At 34.4% G+C, this 24,364-nt stretch overlaps 11 protein-coding genes and 1 pseudogene across 12 annotated transcripts; 6 read left to right on the forward strand and 6 right to left on the reverse strand. All coding sequences in view use genetic code 12, as the record gives it.

Annotated features, from left to right (window-relative positions):
- Nucleotides 1-256: 256 nt before the first annotated feature.
- Nucleotides 257-3,732, reverse strand: J8A68_002940 (annotated as a pseudogene). Its single transcript has 2 exons — nt 3,722-3,732; nt 257-3,407 (listed from the first exon to the last, which is right to left on the reverse strand). Coding segments are annotated over exons 1-2 (3,162 nt in total).
- Nucleotides 3,733-7,331: 3,599 nt separating this feature from the next.
- On the forward strand, nt 7,332-8,891 carry J8A68_002941 (uncharacterized protein; the record flags this gene model as incomplete). Its single annotated transcript, XM_049406742.1, has 1 exon — nt 7,332-8,891. The coding sequence occupies one exon, from the start codon at nt 7,332-7,334 to the stop codon at nt 8,889-8,891; it is 1,560 nt and encodes a 519-aa protein (XP_049263787.1).
- A 61-nt stretch (nt 8,892-8,952) lies between these two features.
- On the reverse strand, nt 8,953-10,800 carry SPB4 (putative ATP-dependent RNA helicase; the record flags this gene model as incomplete). Its single annotated transcript, XM_049406743.1, has 1 exon — nt 8,953-10,800. One exon carries the CDS (start codon nt 10,798-10,800, stop codon nt 8,953-8,955), a length of 1,848 nt encoding a protein of 615 aa, XP_049263788.1.
- Nucleotides 10,801-10,993: 193 nt separating this feature from the next.
- J8A68_002943 (pseudouridine synthase) lies at nt 10,994-12,286 on the forward strand (the record flags this gene model as incomplete). Its single annotated transcript, XM_049406744.1, has 1 exon — nt 10,994-12,286. One exon carries the CDS (start codon nt 10,994-10,996, stop codon nt 12,284-12,286), a length of 1,293 nt encoding a protein of 430 aa, XP_049263789.1.
- Nucleotides 12,287-12,438: 152 nt separating this feature from the next.
- On the reverse strand, nt 12,439-13,029 carry VPS22 (ESCRT-II subunit protein; the record flags this gene model as incomplete). The annotated part of the gene is made up of 1 exon (XM_049406745.1): nt 12,439-13,029. One exon carries the CDS (start codon nt 13,027-13,029, stop codon nt 12,439-12,441), a length of 591 nt encoding a protein of 196 aa, XP_049263790.1.
- Nucleotides 13,030-13,718: 689 nt separating this feature from the next.
- Nucleotides 13,719-15,692, forward strand: J8A68_002945 (uncharacterized protein; the record flags this gene model as incomplete). Its single annotated transcript, XM_049406747.1, has 1 exon — nt 13,719-15,692. The coding sequence occupies one exon, from the start codon at nt 13,719-13,721 to the stop codon at nt 15,690-15,692; it is 1,974 nt and encodes a 657-aa protein (XP_049263791.1).
- A 98-nt stretch (nt 15,693-15,790) lies between these two features.
- On the reverse strand, nt 15,791-16,270 carry CTF8 (Ctf8p; the record flags this gene model as incomplete). Its single annotated transcript, XM_049406748.1, has 1 exon — nt 15,791-16,270. The coding sequence occupies one exon, from the start codon at nt 16,268-16,270 to the stop codon at nt 15,791-15,793; it is 480 nt and encodes a 159-aa protein (XP_049263792.1).
- Nucleotides 16,271-16,867: 597 nt separating this feature from the next.
- BUD23 (18S rRNA (guanine1575-N7)-methyltransferase) lies at nt 16,868-17,677 on the forward strand (the record flags this gene model as incomplete). Its single annotated transcript, XM_049406749.1, has 1 exon — nt 16,868-17,677. The coding sequence occupies one exon, from the start codon at nt 16,868-16,870 to the stop codon at nt 17,675-17,677; it is 810 nt and encodes a 269-aa protein (XP_049263793.1).
- A 259-nt stretch (nt 17,678-17,936) lies between these two features.
- Nucleotides 17,937-18,674, forward strand: J8A68_002948 (mitochondrial 54S ribosomal protein bL19m; the record flags this gene model as incomplete). The annotated part of the gene is made up of 2 exons (XM_049406750.1): nt 17,937-18,024; nt 18,088-18,674. 2 exons carry the CDS (start codon nt 17,937-17,939, stop codon nt 18,672-18,674), a joined length of 675 nt encoding a protein of 224 aa, XP_049263794.1.
- Nucleotides 18,675-20,092: 1,418 nt separating this feature from the next.
- On the reverse strand, nt 20,093-20,989 carry J8A68_002949 (hAT family dimerization domain-containing protein; the record flags this gene model as incomplete). Its single annotated transcript, XM_049406751.1, has 2 exons — nt 20,093-20,504; nt 20,928-20,989. The coding sequence occupies 2 exons, from the start codon at nt 20,987-20,989 to the stop codon at nt 20,093-20,095; spliced, it is 474 nt and encodes a 157-aa protein (XP_049263795.1).
- A 517-nt stretch (nt 20,990-21,506) lies between these two features.
- Nucleotides 21,507-22,427, reverse strand: CCW14 (Ccw14p; the record flags this gene model as incomplete). Its single annotated transcript, XM_049406752.1, has 1 exon — nt 21,507-22,427. The coding sequence occupies one exon, from the start codon at nt 22,425-22,427 to the stop codon at nt 21,507-21,509; it is 921 nt and encodes a 306-aa protein (XP_049263796.1).
- A 580-nt stretch (nt 22,428-23,007) lies between these two features.
- On the forward strand, nt 23,008-23,766 carry J8A68_002951 (uncharacterized protein; the record flags this gene model as incomplete). The annotated part of the gene is made up of 1 exon (XM_049406753.1): nt 23,008-23,766. One exon carries the CDS (start codon nt 23,008-23,010, stop codon nt 23,764-23,766), a length of 759 nt encoding a protein of 252 aa, XP_049263797.1.
- Between the last annotated feature and the right edge of the window lie 598 nt (nt 23,767-24,364).

Genomic DNA, 24,364 nt, shown 5'->3' on the forward strand with positions numbered 1-24,364 from the left:
TAGTAGCTGTAGTAGTAATCTATGAATCACCATAGTATTGTGGTTGTTTGTTTTGGTTGCAAAAAGTTGAAGTAAAGTTCGCGGCTAAATATAAAATGCAGTAAACCTCAATTGAAAAGTAAATATATAAATTTTTATTAATATTAAAACATACAAATAATTACTATTTAGAATAAAAAAAAGTAAAAGAGTAAGTAAAAATGACAAATGAATAAATGAAGAAAATGATGATTTAACTAATAAAAGTCTAGCTTATTTAGAAATCTTCTTCATCAGATGAAACATAAGCATCACCCATTTCCTTCTTCTTCTTCATTCTTTCCTTCTTCTTCTTTCTTAATTCAGCAGAAGATAACTTCTTCTTCTTCTTACCACCAGCAATCTTGTTACCCATGGCATCAAACTTATCTTCTTCATCTTCCTTTTCGGTAATTCTTGGACCAGCACCTTGACCTTGAACCCAGTTATGACCAGATGGAGTCATTCTACCATCAAGAACAGCCCAAACTTCTTCAGTCAAATCCTTGGTGAATTCAGCAGAATGGGTAATGATAACAATACCACCTTCGAAAGCCTTCAAAGCCTTAGATAAAGCACCTAAAGAGTCTCTATCCAAATAATTGGTTGGTTCATCCAAAACAATTAAATGAGGTCTTTGCCAAGTACAAGCAGCTAAAACTAATTTAACCTTTTGACCACCAGATAAACCTCTAATTCTAGAATGGGAAACTAATTCAGCTTCAAGACCCAACATGGCACAGTGTTCTTCAATTTCCTTTCTGGTTAATGGTCTGAATTGACCAGAAGCTAAAGCTTCCTTCATATCAACTTCAGCAACTAACTTAGAGTGGGTTTCCATTAATTCACCTCTTGGTAACCAAGTGTTGTCAACAGACATCATTGGAACCCATCTTTCATTCTTCATACCGACATTTTCACCCAACATCCAAGAAATTTCATATTCATAAGAGTTCTTGAACTTTCTTCTAGCATGAATACCTTGGATTCTTCTTGGAGTACCTTCAACCTTAAAGATCTTGTTCATGTTTTGTTCATCGGATTCGTTAATTTGTCTAGAAGCTCTATCCATGGTTTCTCTATCTTCACCGGTTTGGAATCTCCATTGGATATATTCAGATGGAGTTTTGTCTAAATGGTTATCAATATGGGCAAAAGCATGTTGTTTAATGTAAGCAATACGAGCATTTTCATGAACGTAAACTTCACCTTCAGTTGGTAATAATTCACCAGTTAAGACATTAATCAAGGTAGATTTACCAGCACCATTTGGACCAATAACGGCAATTCTGGAAGATAAAGAACATTGGAAGTTAATATCTTGAATTTGTGGCTTGGTAGTACCTGGATATTGGAAAGTCATGTTGGAAACCTTGACAATAGCCTTTTGTTTAGTCTTAACACCTTCTAAGAAACCTGGTTCCGGGAATCTAAATTCTAAATCAGAAGCACCTAATTCATAATAAGATTGAGCAGATGGACATTTCTTAACGAATTCAGATAAGTTACCCTTGTATTTTCTCAACTTGAAACCTTCATAATGGATAATGTATTGACAGACGTTATCTAAGAAACCGGAATCATGGGAAACAATAATGGAAGTAATACCACAGGTTTGTAAGTAATTGACTAACCAAGCAACATTAACGGTATCCAAATGGTTAGTTGGTTCATCTAATAATAAGATATCAGCATTCTTTAAGACAGCTCTAGCTAAAGCTAACTTCATCTTCCAACCACCAGATAAGGAAGAAATTGGCATAGCAATCATTTCATCGGAGAAAGAGAATTCAGTTAATTTAGCACGAACAATATCCTTGGTTAAACCAACTTCACCATCTTCAATAACGAAATCAACAACAGAAGTATCAGCTTGAGTAGCATCAATATCATGTTCAACATAAACTGTTTTACATTCTTCTTGAGTTGGGAAACCTTCAACTTGACCATTAGCAATAGCTCTCATTAAAGTAGATTTACCAGCACCATTTGGACCACATAAACCATATCTTCTGTTTCTCTTTAATCTGAATTGAGTCTTGTTTAATAAGATCTTGGCACCATAAGCTAAGGAGAACTCACAGTTACATAAATCTTCACCTTCATCTTCTTCATCTTCAAAAGATGGTGGTTCTGGGATGTTATCAATAGCTCTCTTTCTGAATTCTTCAATAAGATCCTTAGATTCATTTTCATGTAAGAAAATAGTAGCAAATGGTAAGATGTTGTGTAACCATGCTTCTGGTTGGATTTCTCTTTCATCAATTAAATCACCGGCAATAGCAGCAATATAAGTCTTGGCAACATCGAATCTAGAAGCAATATTTTTACCTTCTAATAATTTGTCGAATTCACCTAAAGTAACAGAGATATCACCAGCAGTAGAAACTTCTGGAATCTTGTCATCAGCACCAACGGCACCAACTCTCTTCAAGGTGTTTAAAGCTCTGTTGGTAACTTCTCTAGCTTCTGGATCAGCCATGGTGGAGAAGTTAGCCTTTAAAGCTGGTAATAAGGTGTCCAAGAAAGGAGCAACAACTTGTGGGTCATCGACTAACTTACACATATTGTCAACAATAACAGCAGCCTTACGCTTGATGGCAGTATCTCTTTCAGCTAAACCTCTAGATAATAATGGAGCCATGATAGATAAAGTAGCCATAGTAACTTCGGAAACAAAAGTGGTAGCACCTAATAAATGAACGGTTTCTGGAACTTCAGTTGGTTTAGCAATACATTCAATTAACTTTGGAATAAACTTTTCAATATCCTTGTTATCGATGGTTTCGGTGGATTTAGTCATGGTGGCAGTAGCAGCTTCCTTAACTTCCTTCTTGGTATCCCACATAGCTTCAGATAAGACTGGAATTAATTCAGGCATTCTTAAAGCAATTTGATCCTTAGCAGTGTCAACTAATTGAGAAACAGCCTTTAAGATAGCAACCTTTTCAGTCCATTTGTTAGAGTTAACCAAGTTATCTAAAATCTTTGGTAAGATAACCTTGATAGCAGTTGGAGTGACAGCAGAAGCAATTGCTAATAAAGCATCGGAAGCAGCGGCGTGGATATCCTTGTTCTTGTCACCAGCTCTGGTAGCAACTTCAGTAACTAATTCAACAACATATGGTTCAACAGATGGAGATAAAGCATTTGAAGAGGAGATGTGCTTGTAAGCATCTAAAGCAGCAATGGTGGTAGCGGTATCCTTAGATTTAAGTTGCTTCTTTAAATCTTCAAAGAATTCAACTGGAACATCATGTTCAACAATTGAAGAATTCAAAAATGAAGAAATGTTGGCAGCAGCAACATCCTTATCTTCAGCAATTTGTAATTTGCTTAATAATTCGGAAAGAACTTCTGTAGAGTATTTAGATTCACTAGCAGGTCGTCTGTAAAATAAAAGGTTTGACAACAAAGAATTGCTTCTTTTCTTCTTCTTGAAGAAGAAAGAAGAAGAGAACCAAAAAAAAAGTGAGAGAAATCAATTGGTATATAAATTAAGTGAAAAATTTTTTTTTTGGGTGATGATGGAATTTTTTTTTTTTTGCATAAATTATTTTTTAACAGCAAAAAAAAAAAGAAATATTTTTATTTTTCGACACTTTCTTGAAATGTCGCAACTCATCTCATAGAACAATTAAATTATGTCGTGCGGCATAACCGTTTCTTCCCAATTAGGAGACCTTTTTGGTAAATGACATACCAATTAACCATGTGTCATTCTCATGATTACATTGACAACCCACGCCAGTACCCGAAAATGCGACATTTATCAATAAGTTACCCGCCATTCTTTTCCATTCCATCCATTAAAAAAGAAAATCAAATATGAGAGAAAACTTTTCACCCCTTTGCATGAAAGAATGATCAAACTATAAGGGCAGTGGAGAAGAGATTCGAAGAACTCAATTACGAGAAATAAATTCAATTTCAATCTTTTTGTAGTCAATTGCAATTGATTCAATTGAAGTGGTACTTATGTACCAATTGAGTACACGCATTGCTTGAGCTCGGATGTGTTATTTACAATGCCGCGTCAGATAACGAATCATGTGTTGCGTTATCAAAAAAAAAAAAATGGTAACACGTTGTAAAAATTACAAAATTCTGCTTGGCTAGAAAACGGTCTCTCTGTCTCCTAACAAAAAAAATTTTCACCTTGGATTTTTCAGGAATTTTTTTTATTACGTAATAAAAATTTCACGTGATCTGGTTGGGTTGCTAAAACATACCCGCTAATGATGGATCAGCTATATGTAATTCGACTTTCAACGTATTTTGATAGTTTAGAGCACTTTACACTGGCAAAGACTTTAATTATATGATCACGTGGAATCCATAGAGCATGATGTCCAAGTGTTGTATTCTCAAAGGTTTTATATTCATACTATTACTTTTGAGTGATTTTTTGATAATTTGGTGGCAAAAAAATGACTGAACGTCAGAAATTTGGAGTGCTCATGTTTTAATAATGTTATTTCCCTCTTCAATACATGGACAAGCCACACCCTTAACTTCTATGCTTAATTATCCTGGCAAGAATGGGTCTGTGTTGGTCTATGTGAGGTCTAGATTATTTATGTTTTTTTCTTTGTGTTTGTTTCAAAATGACTAGGAAATTTTGCAGCTTATTTAAACGCCCAGATTGCGAAAAAATGAGAAAAACTTCATTTGTTTCATCTTTATTGTTCACAAAGAAATCTACCGCCCAAATAATTTATTCATTCAATAATCTTCCTTAATCTCATCAATCAAGTAAAGTTAGTTGGATCATCGAATGTTCAAAGAAGTAATTTTGGTGTGAAGGTATTAGAAGGATATGAAATCTATTTGAAGCAATTAAAAATTAAACCACAGAAATCAAAATCAACCACAGAAACGAAATTGAAACATCTTCCAACGACAATCATCTATCCAATATTGCTACCCATTTATCAACAAGCCATGTTACTAGTACACATTGAAGTGGGGTTTTTATCCTTGTGGATCCCTGAGTTCAGTTTCTTCTGTTTTCCTTTCCAATTCCAGTTCTTGTTCAGTTTTAAAATCTTCCTAAAAAAAATCATGGAAATGAAGATGGTACAATTTAGTGAAAGTTTGACTGGATTTCCATGGATCTGTGTAATGCCCTCATATTTAATTAGCCACCTGACCAATGGTTAGTTCTTGTGATGGGTCTTTAATCTGATTTCAAGGGATGAAGGTTTTGCTTGATCTAAGTTGGCCATCCGGGGGGATTAGAGTTTCCATTCATTGTCTATCCACCGCTTTTCAACTATCTTTCAACTACCTTTCAACTATCTTTCAACTACCTTTCAACTACCTTTTAACTTTCAATACCTTTCAGCTTTCAATACCTTTCAACTACCTTTGAACTACCTGTCAACCACCTTTCCAACTACCTTTCAACCACATTTCAACCATCCATATATTAAATCATAAAATCATGGAAAATGAAGAGTTGGTAATGATACAATTTGGAAAGGGTATGACTGTATTTCCATGAATCAGTGTAATCCCTTCATACTGAATTAGCCACCTGACCAATGGCTAGTTTGTGTGATGGGATTTTAATCCGATTTCAGGGGATGAAGGTTTTACCTGATCTGGGTTGGTCATCTGGGGGGATTAATATTTCCATTCATTCTATATCAACTACCTGTCAACCACCTTTCAAGTACCTTTCAACTACCTTTCAACTGCAACTTTCAACTATCTTTCAGCTACCTGTCAACTACCTATCAACTACTTTCAACTACCTTTCACGATGGAAAGCTGGTGAAAAGTTGGTAAGTATATTGTTTAGTACTTTTTGAGTAACAAATGAACAATTGATGACACACCCTGCAAAGAGTTTGACTGGATTTTCATGGATCCGATAGAATCCCTTCATACTGAATTATCCACCTGACCAAAGGTTAGTTCGTGCGAAGGGGTTTTAAATCTGACCTCAAGTAAAGAAAGTTTTTACTTAATCTAGGTTGGTCATCTGGGCGGATTAAACATTCCATTCATTCTGAATCAACCACTTAGAGAATGGTTTATATAGATATGTATGTTGCCAGGGGATCTGCAAGGGGGGAGGCTGGGGGGGTTGCAGAAAAGTGGAGTCCTACACTGTTAACTCGTGCGTAAATTCCTTCTCTTTAATTGTAGTAGTCTCCTGTGATGATCAAGTTCTGCTAGATTTGAATGTATCTCCACCGAATAGTTTGATGTAATGTTACAAGCAAAAGCCTTTATCCACAAATATTTCTTTAAAGATTCCTATTCCAAAATAGCATATGGACCTAGCCGAGATGAGAAATGGTTTTTAATTAAGCTTTATGTTTCGGAAAGAAGCTTTTCAGCTATCGAGCTTCTGATTTAAGTTGATACACCATGTATTCGAAAGAAGCATTCAAGTTGTGTACTATATAGAAAATAGCATATCCCTATATTGTTATAGGAGTTCGCCTAACCATTTCATTAAAAATGATCCGCCCGAAACAACCTTGATCTACATGTACTTATATTAGACTTACATATGTCTAACTATTATATTTATGAAATATGATTCCGCCAACAAACTCTAATCACATAGTACTTTGAATGTAAGTTGTCTTGGCAAGTGCCCTGGGATGTCCCTGCGTGAACGTTGGGAAGTACCTAAAAAGGCATATCTGCCACAACCATAATTACTATACATGTTGATATAGTTTAATTGTAACCACTAACTCATTCTATAGAATGTAAATATCTAAGAAAATGAAAATAGTACCGAAACAAACTAACCCACTATAAATAATGTACGTTTTCATGAATAACAAAAATAATTTAGACGAGGAAGTTTAAAAACTACAGTCCTTCTCTAAAAGATACTACACAAGATTCTATTTGACATACGCAGAGTTATACATTAAATTATAGACAGATTCTATTGGTCTAATTACAATATCTTCTACAGATTCATAGTAATTACATACCAAGAAAACAAGAAAGAAGAAGTTTCATTAAATTGTGAATTTGTTGTTCCCCTACTTGTCCCTTCCCTTCTTTTTTTTTACAACCAAACTTTAAAAATTAAATTTCAATTCGTTTGATTTTTCCCATACAAAATTGAAACAATTCATAAACAAAGTCATTGTATAATTTTTTAATTAATTAACCTTTTTAAGATTAAATTGATTTAACAAACTTTTTTATAAAAACTGTCAATCGTTTTTTACCACAGCAACTGTCTTTGCATTCTATAAATATAAATAATAATATTTGTCTAAAATCAAATCGTTGTTTTTTTTACTTTGATTGGTAGTAAGGGAAACTGGAAAGTAATGACAAACGATAAAGAAACAAGATACGATAGACAATTAAGATTATGGGCATCAAGTGGTCAATCAAAATTAGAAGATTCTCATGTTTGTTTAATTAATGCAACACCAACAGGATCAGAAACTTTAAAGAATTTAATCTTACCAGGAATTGGTGAATATACAATTATTGATAATAAATTAGTAACTTCAACTGATTTATCAAGTAATTTCTTTCTTAAGAAACCTGATTTAAATTGTTATTTATCATGTGCTATACTGAATAATTTAAATGAATTAAATCAAGAAGTTAAAGGTCATGCTATAACAAGTTCAATTGAAGATATTTTGATTAATGAATCTGAATCATATTGGGAGAAATTTAATATTGTAATTATAAGTGATTATTTACCAAGTTTAAGAAAATTAATTGAAATTCTTTGGTCCCGGCAAATTCCTATATTAATTATAAATTCAATTGGTTATTATGGTTCTTTAAATATTTTGACTAATGAAATTACTGTAATTGAAACTCATGATCCTTCAAAATTATTTGATTTAAGAATAGATAAACCATGGCCTGAATTACAACAATTTGCTGATTCATTTGATTTAGATAAATTAAATGATGCTGAACATTCTCATGTTCCTTATATTGTCATATTTATAAAAGCATTAGATAAATGGAAATCACTTCATAATGGTCAACCTCCTTTGACTTATGCTGATAAAAAATTATTTAAAAGTTATATTGAATCAATGTCAAGAAATATACAATTAGAAACAAATTTCATGGAAGCTGCAAACTCATATCATCGTGCATGTCAAAAGACAGAAATTCCTGATTCAATAAATGCATTATTTATAAAATCAAAAGAAAGAGGTCTAGCTAATGATACTCCTATATTTTGGATATATATTGCTGCATTAGAAAATTTCGTAACTAAAAACAATCAACAATTACCTTTGGCTGGAAGTTTACCTGATATGGCCCTGGATACCAAAAATTATATTAATTTACAAAATATATATCGTACAAAGGCATTAAAAGATCAAAAATTATTTACAGAAGAAGTTCATGGGATTTTAGAATCAATTGGAAGAAATCCCACCGATATCCCAAATGAATCAATAGCCGTATTTTGTAAAAATGTTCAATTATTATTTGTAACTATTGGATCAAGAAAATTGGTAGATACTCAATTAATTGAAAAATTGTATCAAGAATCTGATGATTCAGATGAATATAATACCCTAGCTATTTATTTTGCCATACTTACATTTAATATTTTTGTTGGACAAAATGGTCGTAATCCAACTATTGAAGATCTAGATTCATTTATAAAGATATTTGGTCAAAATTTTTCAAGTAGACCAATACTGTTGTCAATTGCAAATTCATTCAAAGAAATATTGGCTCATAATACAAGAAATTATCATAATTTATGTAGTTTAATGGGTGGAGTTGCTAGTCAAGAAGTATTGAAATTAACTACTTCTCAATATATCCCATTGGACAATTTATTTGTATTTGATGGAATAAGATCAAGTAGTGAACGGTATAAAATAGGTTCTCTTAATTAGAATCAATCCTAAAAAGTTTATTGCTATAATGCTAGAATTACCTTTATATATATATATTCGCTTATAATCCTTCAAAAGACCCTTGCAAACTTCCACTATTGTTCTTTTTCTTTTTATTCTTTCTAACTATATCCTTCCAATCTTCTACCGTTTGTTCATCTTCAGAAGATTCGTCCATGATTTGTTTCTCAATCAATTCTCTCTTTCTCTTCATCTTCTCCCTTCTTTCTTGTTTAGTCTCCTTCTTTTCCACTTTACTTGACCAAGCTTCATTTTTCACCTTCAATTCCTTCCTCCTCTTCGCGTCCAGAATCTTCCTCTCTCTATCTGCTTCCAAATTCTCCAACCTCGATTTCTCCTGTAATTTATCAGCATAAGCATACTTATCCATATCAATAACCTCTCCTAACCATCCATCTTCAGGCATATCCTCATTGGCAATATATCTCAGTTCCGGCATCTTTGGCAATCTCAATAATCCATACATCCTAGCCACACCTAAATAATCCAATGTTGACAATCTAAAAATAGAACTAGCTACATGTTTGGAATAATATCGAATAAATCCAACGTAGGATTTAATTCCCAAATCATGTCTTGCCCGATCTTCAAGCATATATTTCCTTAACTTAGTTTGTAATTCTCGATGATCGGAAGTCACATCAGGAGTGGTCATTTGTGAGAGGGAAACTCCTTTAATTTCCATGAATCCGATATAATCCTCCTCTTGACAATCTTGATTCAACATTACAATCGCCCTACCTACTCTGTTCGCCCTACCTGTCCTACCACATCTATGTAAGAATACATTTGGGTCAGTTGGTGGGTCGATTTGGATCACGAGATCAACGTCGGGGATATCGATACCTCGAGCAGCGACGTCGGTGGTCATGAGGATGAATTTATTGATGTTGGTGTCACCTTCAGCAAAGCTGGATAGGGTTTTCATTCTGGATTTGGTGGATAGTTGACCATGAAGGGAGAAGAATTTTAGGTTTTGATCGGCATGGAGAGTGTGGAAGATTGAATAGAAATGTTTGACTGATGTACAGGTTGGGAAATAGACTATTGATTTTTTGAATTGATAGTTGGATAATAGATGTAATAAGGTTGATATTTTACATTCTGGTTGGATCATCATATATGAAAGTTGTAAACTACTTGGAGCAATTTGATTCTCCCCCAACAAATTCTTGGATTTAACTGTCACTTTAACTGGATTATTCATCCCAGTTCTAAAAATATCCGCCCCGGCTGAACTTATCGTAGCTGAAAACAAACCGGTTCTACGCTGTTTAGGTAATCGTTTCAATATATTAATAACATCCTTCTCAAATGAAAAGTCCAACAATTTATCCGCTTCATCCAATATAACAATCTCAGTAGATTGTGTCTTCACATATTGTGATCCCAAAAAATCCAACATTCTCCCAGGTGTAGCAATTAATATCTGAGGTTGGTTTTTCAAAAAGAAATCCAAATCATCTCTAATAGTCCCCAATGAACCTCCACCTACCAACAATTGAGTCTTGATGGGGTTTTTTCCCTCGGGGAGAAATTCCAATACTTGATTGAAAACAGCTTGGATCTGACTCGCAAGTTCTCTAGTCGGACTCAAGACTACTGCCAACATATGTCCCCTCTTCACCGGTTCAGGTCCATCTTCTCCGTCTGAACTATACATCCGGTCGGAAACTTTTTGTAATACCGGGATTACGAATGCAAGTGTTTTTCCGGATCCTGTTACTGCTTCAACTACGACATCTTTGTTTCCACTGAGTAATGGGATGGTGGATGCTTGGACTGGGGTCATGGTGGGGAATCCGAGGGAGGAGATTGCTTCTTTGATCCATGGGTGGAGCGAGTATCGTATATTATCCCAAGAAAGGGATTCTGTCTTTGTTTTCATTGTGTATTGGGGTGTTAGTTGTTTGGAAGGAAAGAGTGATGAGATGAGATTGAATAATTTTATTTATTTTTTTGATTTGCGCGATGGGCGATTTTACGAAGAGGTTCAATTTTTTTCAACAATCTTTAAAGACGTCATTGGCAAGCAGATAGAGGATTATATGTTCAGACAACTTGTGTCAAGATCTTGGATAATGGTAAAAAGATCACTCTCATCAACATCTCCTGTTCCACCAGCCATGGCATCAATCGATTATTCATCATGGACAAAAGAACAACTAATCGCCAAAATCAACCAACTTGAATCCTCCACCACCACCACTACAGAACCGGCCCCTCCTACTAAGAAGCAAAAGCAAAAGAAGCGAGAATTCGATTGGAGCAAACACAACCAAAGATTCATCGCCTTAAGATTCGCCTACCTCGGTTGGAATTATAACGGATTAGCATATCAATATGAACCAACTGCATTACCGACCGTGGAGGAAACCTTGCTTGAAGCATTATCAAAATCAAAATTAATAAAAGAACCAAGTTTAGAATGTTGTAAATTTTCACGATGTGGTAGAACCGATAAAGGAGTCAGTGCCATGAATCAAGTCATTTCCCTAAATGTTAGATCTAACTTATCTCCTGAACAACAACAAGATGCTAACAATGATAAGGATGAATTGAATTATATGAGGATATTGAATTCCTTGTTGCCAATGGACATAAGAGTGACTGCGGTATGCTTGAGACCTCCCGAAAAGTTCGATGCCAGATTCAGTTGTAAGTATCGTCATTATCGATATATTTTCCAAAAACGAGATCTTGATATTGAAATCATGGACCAAGCAGCAAGATTATATGAAGGTGTTCATGATTTTAGAAATTTTTGTAAAATAGATGGATCAAAACAGATTACGAATTATGTTCGAGATATTCATCATTCAAGAATCATTCATTTAAAAGATGATTATTACTGTTTTGATCTAAAAGGGAGTGCATTCCTTTGGCATCAAGTTAGATGTATGGTTGCTATTCTATTCTTGGTTGCCCAGAAATTGGAATCAATACTGATAATTGAAGACTTAACTAATGTGGAGAAATTCCCCAGGAAACCTGTATATGAAATGGCAAATGAAGTTCCTTTGGTATTGTATGATTGTGAATATGAAGAAATGGAATGGATAAAATATAACAAAGATGCGGGTCGTTCATTTAGTTTATTGTTTAATAAATTCCCCAACTTGACATATGATACTCAAATTAAAAGTGAAATGACAAAAATTATGGAGCATTTTGTTTTGGAAGATGTGAAACCACCAATAGCCACTTTAGAAGGTGGAAGAATGCATCTTGGTGACGGTTTGGGACGGAATTATACGCAATATGTTCCATTATCAGAAAGACATCTTAATGACACATTTGAAGTGATTAATGAAAGACATAAAGAAAAGAAACGTAGGGCAAAGTCTGCTACAACAGAACAATCGCCAGAGTAGACCTGTATATTTGTAACCCTATGTATAAATGTATATATGTATTAATTAGATATCCAAGAAGGTTCCCAGAATTGATATTCCCCGTTTGGAGCTTGAGTATCAACCCATAGAAACCCATTCATAATCATTTCATCTAATTGACAAAATGTAGATTAAAATAGGGTTGGTATTAATAGAGAATTATTAGATATCGTAACATAACCACCCATAAATCCGCATAATTCATAAACCTTCTTTTGATCAATTGATAAATTATCACCAATTGCTGATGTATATTTTAACCATTTCTTATCATTTATAGTTAAGATTTCATATCCATTACCCAAAGTGTTTAACATTGACAATGATTGTTCAATATCATTTTGATTTATATCTATATGGACAGTATGAGTATCTTTAACAATTGATATTAGTTCCTTTAGAGAGATTAAACCACCATTTAAATCACGAGTCAGTTGACAAATTTCAATAATTCTAACTACAAGACCAACATAAAAATTCTCTCGTTTATTCTTCGATGTATATAATAACAATTCTAAAGGATCAATACCAATCAGTTGTGAAATTTGGGCAAATTTATTTCTAAATTCTCCATTCAGTTTAATTTCATCTCCATGTTCATTAGCAAAGTTGATTACAGCTGATTGGAATACTGATAGTTGAGTAGATAGTTGATCTATATGACGTTCATTAAGAGATCTTCCTAGTTGTGTATATGCATCTCTATCTTCCTGTCGATTCATTGTCTTATATTGTTAGCATTTGCCAATGACTTTTAATTCCCCGTGATAGATGTAAGTTGGTTGGTAGAGGTTAGAATCCCGCAAGAAATAAATCAAGCCGCACCCCAACAAAAAAAAACTAACAATATTACTTGCGCTACCAGTCCCTGGTCTTGGTTGGCAGTTTGCCCCACCTGTCCGATAAATTTTCATCTGATATTCTCTGGAAACTTTCTGGGGAAAAATGCAGATCGGGATGTTTTCTATGGGTTTGGATGTTCGCAGACCCCACGACTGTCTGCTGAAGTAACCTACGAGATGACATCCTCGCGAAGTTTGTATGAAACGCAATTATAAAAAAGGAAGACATTTCACACGAGAAAAGAAGTGTATGGTGGATGGTGGTTGTGGCGGTGGATGTCGGTGGAATCTGAATAATTATGCAATTTCAGTTATACAAATATCTCCATTATCCGTTATATTGAAATTGAAAGAATAACAAGAGGAAGGGAGCCCTAAATTGGTTAAAAAAAATTAAAATTATTCACGGCGGGAATGGAAACGAAAAATAAATTTAAAGCGGAGAAATTAAATGTATCCGGATTTATTCTAAACTCTTTATTTATACTGTGGATTATCCCTTCTTATAGACTTTCGTTTACACTCTTTTTAATACTAAGAATATACAACCAGAGGAAAGAACACACGCTATGACAACTGAAAATCCAAACTATAAACCAATTCCTCCAAGAGAAATTCAAGTTACTTTAGGTAAAGGAATATCAGCAACATTTGCAATTCCACGTGCATTTGATTCAAAAAACCCTTTCCAAGAAGGACTTCCTCCAGTAACTCATAAAGCAGCGTTAATCTTACATGGACAAGGAGGTCATAGAAATTATTGTTATCAAAAATTGATTGCTCATAGATTAGCTGCTGAATTAGGAATATTTTCACTTAGAATTGATTTTAGAGGATGTGGAGAATCTGCCGATAATGAAGATGAATTACAAGGAAGACAATTAAGTCAAGATGTTGAAGATATTCAAGCTTGTGCTGAATGGATCATGAATGGGAAATTAAACCCCCTTGGGATTCATTTAACTTTATCTACTGTCATTGCTCATTCTAGAGGTGCTGTAGCTATGTTTCTTTGGGCTCAAAAACAAGATGAATTAGTTAAACAAGGTAATCCAAATGCAATTATTGTTCCTAATTTAATCAACTGTGCTTCAAGATTTACTTCCAAGACTGTTTTGAATAGATATATGGACTTAAAAGGAGTCGACTATTTGCCAGTGAAAATGCCTAGATATGGTAAAATTCAACAAATGAAATTAGCAGCAAGAGAAATATTATCACTTGCAGAACCTGATTTAACTCAATTGTGGAAATTATCTCGTGATTGGTCGGTCTTGAGTGTTTATGGAACTGATGATCATATTGTCCCAAGATATGATTGTTCAAATTTCGCCAATACTTTAAATCGTGGTAGATATTCCCATGAATTAAAATTAATCCCTGATGCTGATCATAATTTCTATGGTGTACATGAAATTAATACCAAGGATGATATGGAAGATTTTAATCCTGGTAATTTACCTTTAAAAGGAAATAAAGTCAATTTTAATGTTCTTGTAACTGATTATATAATAGATTATTTACAACCAGCTAATGAAATGCAAAGATTCTTAAGTATAAGTAATGTGATTGGAAAAGTTGCAAGATGGAAAGATGTTGAAGGTGTGAATAATTTTAGAGATATTGGTGGTTGGAGAATTCATAATCCAACTTTCAAATTGGAAACCACAACAACAGGAGCTTCATCCAAGGAAGGTCATGTGAATTATTATGTTAGACCTCATTTAGCTTTCAGATGTGCCAATATTGCCGGGTTGACTGAAAATGGATTAAAATCATTAAAGAAATTAGGTATCAAGGCTATATTTGATTTACGTTCTGATGGAGAAGTAGAAAAAGATGGATTCCCACAAGGATTAGAAAGATATGGAATCAAGAGAATTCATTCTCCAGTATATTCAAAAGATGATTATTCTCCTGATGCAATTGCAATTAGATATTCCAATTTAATGACATCTTGGTCAACTTATGTTCATGTCTATGAAGATATGTTAGAACTTGGAACTGGTGCCTACAAGAGAGTATTTGAATTTATTAGAGATGAAAATCAACCACTTATTTTCCATTGCACTGCGGGAAAAGATAGAACTGGAGTATTAGGAATGTTGATCTTATTATTAGCTGGGATTGATAAGGATATGATCCGGTTCCTTATACTTAATTGTTGTCAACCTAATTCTGGACTAGTAGGTCATAATTGGGGGAAATTTAAACAAACAGTTAAGAAATTAAGAGAAAAATATGGTGATAATAATGATATTGAAGTTGCTATATCTCAAGGTAGAAAGAATTGGAAGATTGAAGAACATGGATTTGAGAATTTGGTTAGTTCAAGATATGAAGCAATGTTGGAAACTATTAATGTCTTCCATGAAAAATATGGTAATATTGTCAATTATATGAAGGATAAATTAGGATTCTCTCAACAAGATATTATCAAGATTTATGAACATTTAGTAGTTGTTGATCCTCAAAATAGTGGATTTGAGAATAGTACTCAGGTCAACTGGGATCATAGAAATCTGGGAAGAGCTAAATTCTAATACTTACATTCCTATCCATCTATTTATCTATCTACCATCCTTACACCATCTCTCTGCGATACAATAAATATTTATTTATATAATACACATTCTACTTTCTACATAATAGGTAATGGTCTCTGTTTAAATATCATCCTCTTCCTAACCACATCCACCAATTTAATCCCATCCTCTTCTTCCAAGCCTTCTTCCATATCATCCTCTCTCTTTATCGGCACCCTCAAAACCCCTAACGGTTTGTCTAAATTCACAATACTCCCAATTAATCGTTGTGATTTCCCAATGAATAATGTCACCTTCTTTTCATCACGAGTATCAAATTCAATCTTCCCAAACTTCACAGCATCATAGATCCTGTCGACAGTGATGAAATTCTCGGATATATATTCTTGTGTTTCTTCAGTGTTATTGGTTGGAACAGTGGTGGGAAGGTTTAATTCACCTTGGATTTCTATAATGACTAGTCCTAATGGAGAGGATATTATTGGATCTTGAGGGGATTTTGGGGTGGCTGTGGAGGGGGGTTGGGGATTTAGGATGGTTGATATTTGAGAACAATCGATTGAAGTTGTTGGCATCGTTATAGCTTGGGTTGAGTTGGATTGAGTTGGGGTGGATGGCAGGAGGAAGGCGGTAGAAAATTAAGACGCGTTTTTGGTGGGTGCGTTTTTGGTATCGATTTGCAACAAAAAAAATTAACTATGGTGATTGCTTGGTCACACCAATTATCTCTTCTTTTGCTTAATTACAGAATCCAATAATATACTCTATGCTCATACTTTCTAGCTAATGCATTTAATATGGAGTGATCCAATTGACTACTGTCTGTGGTGATTCAGTTTTCAAAATTAGTAGCCTATTCATTTATCTGAATATTTTATTCTCATTGATTCTTCAAGACAAAATAGTCAATACTGAGAAAGAAACTATACCTGACTTATAGAGACTATCTATAGAGGAGCATCTAATTGTTCTAGCTCCCGGATTGGTTCTACGTGTACTAGCATAATAGGTAGGAATGTCGAACCAAAGAATTCACCTAAATTGTGGTCACGTGACTAAATCATCGCAAAACCAAATTTTTTTGAAGTCTTCTCGACTTCCTTATCAAAACTACAACTATACCCCAACAACTCTTCTCTACCAACTCCTAAAAGCATAGCACTTCTATCACGATGTCTAGACCAGAACAACTTGCTCCGCCAGAAGTGTTTTATAATGACACCAAATCATTCAAATATACATCCTCAACTCGTGTCCAACACATCCAAGCCAAGATGACCTTACGTGCCCTTGAACTACTTAATTTAGAAAAAGACACGCCTCACTTCCTATTAGATCTCGGATGTGGATCAGGTCTTTCAGGGGAGATCTTGACTGAAGAAGGCTATAATTGGGTCGGAATGGATATTTCTCCAAGTATGTTAGCCACGGGTTTAGATCGAGATGTTGAAGGAGATTTATTTCTTGCTGATTTAGGGAATGGGATTCCATTTAGGGCGGGGACTTTTGATGCTGCGATTTCGATTTCGGCTATACAATGGTTGTGTAATGCCGATAGTGCCGGTGTTGATCCAAAGAAAAGAATGTTGTTGTTTTTTAATACACTTTATGCATCCTTGAAAAGAGGTGGGAAATTTGTGGCTCAGTTTTATCCTATGAATGATTCTCAAACTGAATCATTGATGGGTGCTGCAAAAGTGGCTGGATTTGGTGGGGGGTTGGTTATAGATGATCCAGAATCAAAGAGTAAAAAGAAGTATTATTTGGTGTTGACGGCAGGGATGTCTGATAGACAGATTAATTTGACTGGGGCTGAGATGGACGCTCCACAGCAAGCCAAAACTATGAATAGAAAGTTGAGAAAGAAGTTGGAAAGTAAGAAGGAATTCATTGGTAGGAAGAAGGAAACTATGAGAAGAAGAGGTAAGAAAGTGGCGGAAGATTCTAAATTTACCGGAAGAAAGAGACGCCCACGTTTCTAAAGTATGCTTCCATCTCTTCAGAATGTTATTCTTATTGCATCGTCTTTGTATATTAGTTTTCTTTTCATTGTATATTAGTTAAATTAGAAGTGTCCCCATATACACTGTTTAAATAATCATATTGTAATTTACTATGGATCTGTGTAATTTTCAGCACTAACAAATTTTCCATTGGTTCAAAAAAAATTGAAAATTTTGTTTTGACCTTCAAGAGACAGACACCCTCCATCAAGAAGCAACCCCCTGGCCACAACACATAATGTTTGGATTACTGGCTAATAGAGCTGTTATTAGATCAGCTAGCATAACGGTTCAACAATGCAGAACCTTCTTCCCATTAAGGTCTCGTATGTACTCACAACATTCATAAATCGGAGTCGATAAAATGTACTAACAAAACTTCCCATTAGCAAAACAACCTGTATTTGAACCATTACCTAAAAAGAGAAATGGAGAACCTATCATGGAATATGTAGTTTTTGTTAATAATTTTGAGGTACTAGGTAAGCCATTTTCTTTTCTTGAACATACCAAAACTGGATTAAGAGCAGGTGATATCATTAAAGTCACTTATACTGATAGAACCGATGTTACCGGGAAAGTCATTGGTATTAAAAGAGGACATAATAATTTAGGTACCAATATATTAATAAGAACAAAACTTCAAAGTATTGGTTCAGAACTTAGAATCCCACTTTATAATCCAAAAATCAGAAATATTGAACGTGTTTGGAAACCAGAAGAATATAGACCAAGAAACCAACAATACTATATCAGAGGTGCTAGATTTGATGTTGATGATGTTGAAGAGTTTGTTAAGCGTGAGATTTCTAGGCCGGCAAGAATGGCTATTAAAATGGCTAAGAGGGAAGCTGAACAAAAGGCTGAAGCTGTTAAAGCAGCAAAGAGAGAAGCTAAGAGATTAAAGAGAGAGAAATCAGCTTTGGAACATGCTTTGTCAGCTGCTAAAGAAAAAGAGCAAAAAAGCAAGAAATAAGAAGATAGTTTTCAACAAAAAAGTCCTTGTATATAGACTATATATATAATCCTATAATGTATTTGTATCTCATACGAACCTCGTCTAATCTCTAGACCCAAAAATGAGACAGAATTTATCTATCGGGACATTGGGTTATAAATATAGGACAGATTGGGTGAAGAAGTTCATCTAATCTATTTGAAAGTTCATTCCCAAATTCCGTTCTGAAATTTGGACTAGTAGCTTGCATCAAAGCTTCAAATGTTTCATATGTGGTTTCTGGATTTTCTCTATGATACCATCCACCTTTATCTACTGATATTCATCATAGGTTAGGAAGTACTCACTGATTAGCTTATACTAATCTGTTACTAAGCAGTGTAGCGGTGGGAGTGGGGGTGGTTTCATCTTCAGATTCGGGAAGACAAATGTGTAATTCACAATCAACAAAGAACTTTCTGTATTCTCCGTAGATTGTCCTTAATTCATGGACTTGCATCTCTGACTCCATCTTTTCAACAGGGGATTGATTATAATCTAAGAAAAAGGGATGGGTTTACATTTAGGGAAAGTTAAATTACAAAACCTTAAATGGTGGGTTTGGTATTGTAGAAAAAAAATCAATTCCCCCACCTGCACCACGAGTGCCATACATTTTATATGAGAACTCAAATTGCATATTAACATCGAAGATAAGTTAGCGCTTAAAGAATTGATTAATCATTCATTTTGTTTCTATCAAAATAGGAATTTAGCCGCTCGCTATTTCCATCTATAAATAGAATGTCATTCACAGTGATAACCAAGGGCAGACCTTACACGTCTTCAGGCTACGTGTTTCTAAACGTTATCAAATTACTAATATCCCGATGAAAGCAACAAGCTCTGTGGTATCAATTATCTCTATCAATACAGATAGATAATCTACAAGAGATATAGAGAGGAATATAGTCACAACTGATTCCCAGTATTCCATTTCATTGTCAACACCGGGCGCCCAGAAACGTGCTCCAAACTTAATTGGTTCTTCTACGCTTATGTTCACTTGATTATAACCTCCATTACCTTAATTAGCAAACTAAAATTAAGCCAACTTTTATAAAGGGTGATTATGCGATTGATGTTAAGGAAAGTCTTCTCTTTGTAAGTTTTCTAACTTTTAAAAAGACAAGTGAAATATCCGTACGTCAGGGTTAGGAAACGAATCGAATTTTCCGAATTTCGGGTTTTTTGATTCGTTTTTACATTTTGCTGGAATACCCGATTCACTCGAAGAAGCTAGCCAGTCAAATTCGAACTGAATTTCGAAATATTCGGAATACCCGAAACTAATATGGTAATTACTTGGCACAAACATTTAATGATTTATAAACATTACTTAGAAGTTCTATTTACTTTATCAACTTTAAAGACTTATACGCTCAATCTTCTCTGAATCAAGATTCTTCCAATTCTTCTCCATTTACCCCCCAACTCTTCAAAAGCATAAGTTTCTTAGCATTCAGCAGCAGAAGGCGGTTGCGTTGGTAGGAGATGATATTCCTAGCAATCGAAAATGTGCTTTCAACAGAAGCTGACGTAGCAGGTATGGCTAAATATCGTCTTGCCAAAATACTAAGAATAGGGTACACATCCTGTTTCACCTTCCAATAATCAAGCGCACTTGCAAACCTGTCTATAGTCGGATCAATTATATATGAGTCTACCTCACTGTATTTCTTTCTCTTGAAATTGTAGAGGTTAAGGTCATTCACTTTTGGTTCAGGCTCAATCTCACCTTCTGAAATGTCAGACGACACTTCTTTCAATTCATTCTCAAGAGACTTGTATTCTTGATCAAGTAAATACCTAATATCAAGTTCTATTCCTGGGTAAAAACATAATAGCTCACCTTCTAAGTAATGATTTAGTTTTGCCCTTGGATCCAACACAATGCTTAAGTGGTAAGCTTTGAATTTTGGTTAAATCTTCGAACTTCGTTACTGGAGGGAAATACTTGCATAACTTATTGATACCATTTTCAATGGAGCGGATGAGTGTTGTTAGAACCCAACAATTTTATATAGTTATTTAAGATAGAGGTTGAACCATTTTTGTAAAAAAAAAAAATGAAAATCACACAAAAAATACTAAATACGCGTGTTTCTAACGCGTTTTAAATTGCAAATCGTCCAAGCAGATTTATTAAAAATTGGCCTAGAAGCTTGTTTTTCTGATTTGTTTTCAGTAGACAGAGAAAATTTTGCTTAGTATTTGTTGCAAACTACATACATTTTGAAACACGAATTTTTCGAATCAACCTTCACGGCACCCAATTCACCCGATTCACCCATCCAGCGACTCCTATTTATTCGGAACGAGTATTCCCTAATCCCAAATTCGATTTATTCGGGTTGAATGAATATACCCGGAAAAATACCCGATTCGTTTCCTAACCCTGGGCATGCATCATCAAAAGCAGGGTAACCCCTCCCAGATAATTGTGTACAAATTTTTCACTTTGAGGTTTAACTTTTCTGATTTTGAAACATCATCTTTAACAGTTGAAAATTTAGAAGAGAACCCAAGTAATAATGTCTGCTTCGGCCACAATTAGTCCATCTAGATTCATCGGGGCAAACTTACATGTCAAAGTCAATGATTCCAGATTATTCGAAGGAGTTCTCACAGTAATTGATCCATTTGGAAACTTACTTCTTTCCAACGTATATGAAACATCAATTGATAGATTAAATAATAAGAATTTACATGTTAGAGAAATTGGTCTTGTTAGTATACCTAGAGAAACTATAGTATCTATTAAAGTAGATTCAAAAACACATTCACATATATTTGGATAAGGCTTAAAAATTAGCTATTAAAAGAAGATGATGATCGATCAGGTCGATTTTTTGATGTTTTAAACCTTGAAGGAGGCTTGGGGTTGATATCTTCCAGATATGTTGATCCTAATACTGGTTTTTTAGTTAAGCTTAAACTACTGATTCTCTTTACATGTTGAGATTTCCGTTTGGGTGCTGCTGAATCTTGTTGATAATATTTTACTGGTCGTTTAATTAGAACTCTTCTTGGTTTTCCTAAATTATTTGGATCCCGATATTTTTTAGGGACATTTATGGGTCTTCTAATTAGGTATTTTAGAGGTAACCGTAGTTGATGTAGCCAAAGAAGGGTAAGTGTTCCACGATCTGGATTATATTCATTGTCACTATCATCTTCACTGGGGGGATGAGGAGGAGGAGGTCTGTTTTCTCTTCTTGGGGCAGGTTGAGGATCAGATGGTGTTGTATATTTGGGTGGTAATTTTTGAACTCTGGTTGGTCTTGGCTTTCTAACATTTGGAGATTGAGGTTTAGATGGACCGCCACGACGTGGAATTAATGGTTTATTAGCTGGAGCCTTATCATCTATATTTTCATCATTATCGTTATTGTTAAACAAAAACAAAAGAAAGTAACCAAAACCACCGGTATATCGACGACCTCCTATACGATTAGTGACAGTTGGTCTTCCATGTTCTAAACAAGTACCCATAAAATGATCTCTAGCACTTAGGAAGGTTCCGTAGGGACATATATCAACAAGACAACCAATTAATTTATCTTCACTAATACATGCACAAGTAACATCAGTTAATTTTGAATGACAATCTCTAGTGACTTCTCCTACACAACTTAGAAAACATGAAGGTGGTGTTGCATTGACTGAATATAATAATGTAAATAGAAGTATGAATCTTAATATTGACATTTGATCAATCTCTTTATTCATTGAAAAAGTGAAGTTAATTATAAATTAATTTAACCGCTGCAAAAAAAAAAATTGCAGCAATAAAAATTGTTTTATTCTCTTGGTACTGTAAATGAATTATTTTTAGATCAAAGAAGGAGGAGACTAGACCTAGTAGAGAATAATAGTTCTAGGTGCGCGTAAATTTGATTAATAGTTATCTTCGTGTGACTATCGAGAAAATTTGACACAATTTTCAAATCTGTAAATTATATGATTCAATGACTAATCGAATATATTTTATTCGCTGGTTCCTTCCAAAAGTCTTAGTCAAAGGCTTTGGGGTAACGTTCATTGTTTTGTTAGAGGCGTATTCTTTATTCGCTGTTTGTTTTTATTTGCTTAAAGGGAATTGTAAAAAGAATGTCGGTGTTATTTTAACTGTTTTACTAAAAAATAATTCTTCTATTAAAAATCTGCCACCAAACCAACCCAACCAGCCAAAAAAAAAAAAAATTGAGAATTTCCTTTAAAACCTTTTCTTTTCTATATTTAATTAATTTACTTTTAAAATCAATCCATATTTTAATAGAAATCATAACTAACTTCAACGTAAACCATAATGCAAGGAAGTTATAGTAAGAATGGTTTACCAAGACCATACTATATGAAACCAACAAAAAAGAAGCGTTCATCTCCTTATGATAATCTTAAACAACCAATCGTCTTTTTCACCAATTCTAAAAGAAAACTAGGTGGTTATATAGTAATGCTTTTATTATTTGGAACATTAATGTGGTGGATTTCACAAGATTTAAAAGCAGCTCCAGAACCAACTTATGAAATTGTTAAGAATGAAAATATTAAAGAACCAAATCAAAAAATAATAGATACGGAAAATATTAATTTAGATAGAATGGTTAATAATGTTGATAATAAGAAGGCTGATAAAGAAATTGAAAATGTCGATTTAGCAGGAAATTTAGCCCAAGATTCAAAAGGTAAAATGGGATTGGGAGTTGTAGAAGCTCCAAAAGGTGGTATTGCAAATGAAGCACCAGTTGTTGGAAGTGATGAAGATAAATTAATTGGTACAGGAAAGGGAAACAGAAGCCCTAACAAAAATCAACAACCAATTGGATCACAACCTGAGAAAAAAGGGTATAAGGCAGAAGTAGCCGAAGAAGCCGGTGGTGTTCCACCACCTAAAGGTGCAGGTGTTCCTCCAGGTGGCGTCGCAGGAGTACAACAACCAAAGATTGTTCCCCAAGCAGGTGGTGCACCGGCTGTGCCTCCTTCAAAGGATGAAGTCCGTAAGGAAGCACCTAATAAAAAGAAAGTTCAACAAATCATTAAGGATACTGAAGAAATTGGCCTGTAGGTGGGGGGGATATTATTATGCATGATAATGACCTAAGGACAAATTTGTAAATAATGGATAAGAATCTTCTTCTATTAGGATAAGATTGTCTTTTATAGAAATAGTACTATATGTAATTTAATAAATTATAAAAAAATATATATACATCATACAATTCCAATAAACCAGATCTAATCTAACGAAGTGATAATATCAAATCTTTCAAATCATCACTAAAAAATGAAAGGGTGGAAATAGGTTGCAATGATCGCTTTTAGGCTTTTTGCAAACCTGTCCTCAAGAGAATAGTTAGTTATTCAATACAAGTTCGTACTTAACATAACAGCCACCACACAAAAAAAATTACATTAGGTCCAGCTGGGAATCGTTGGGTCCAGGGGCCTTAGTCTTAGGCTACACTATCCCACTACACTACGGGACCGGTAAAAACTACCAAAAATATTGCTATTTAGGTGCAATGTTGTAAAATTAGCCAACTCTATCTCCCTCAATATGAGCCCTGTGAGTCTTACCTTAAGGCGGCAGGTGGTATTAAGGTAGTAAATTAATCTTACCTTCTCAGAATTTGGTTTTCTTTTTGGGTTGTTGAGAAAAATTC

Source organism: Hemisphaericaspora subhashii, assembly GCF_019202705.1.
Source record: "Hemisphaericaspora subhashii strain CBS 10753 chromosome Unknown scaffold48, whole genome shotgun sequence".
Taxonomy (NCBI): Eukaryota; Fungi; Ascomycota; class Pichiomycetes; order Serinales; family Debaryomycetaceae; genus Hemisphaericaspora; species Hemisphaericaspora subhashii.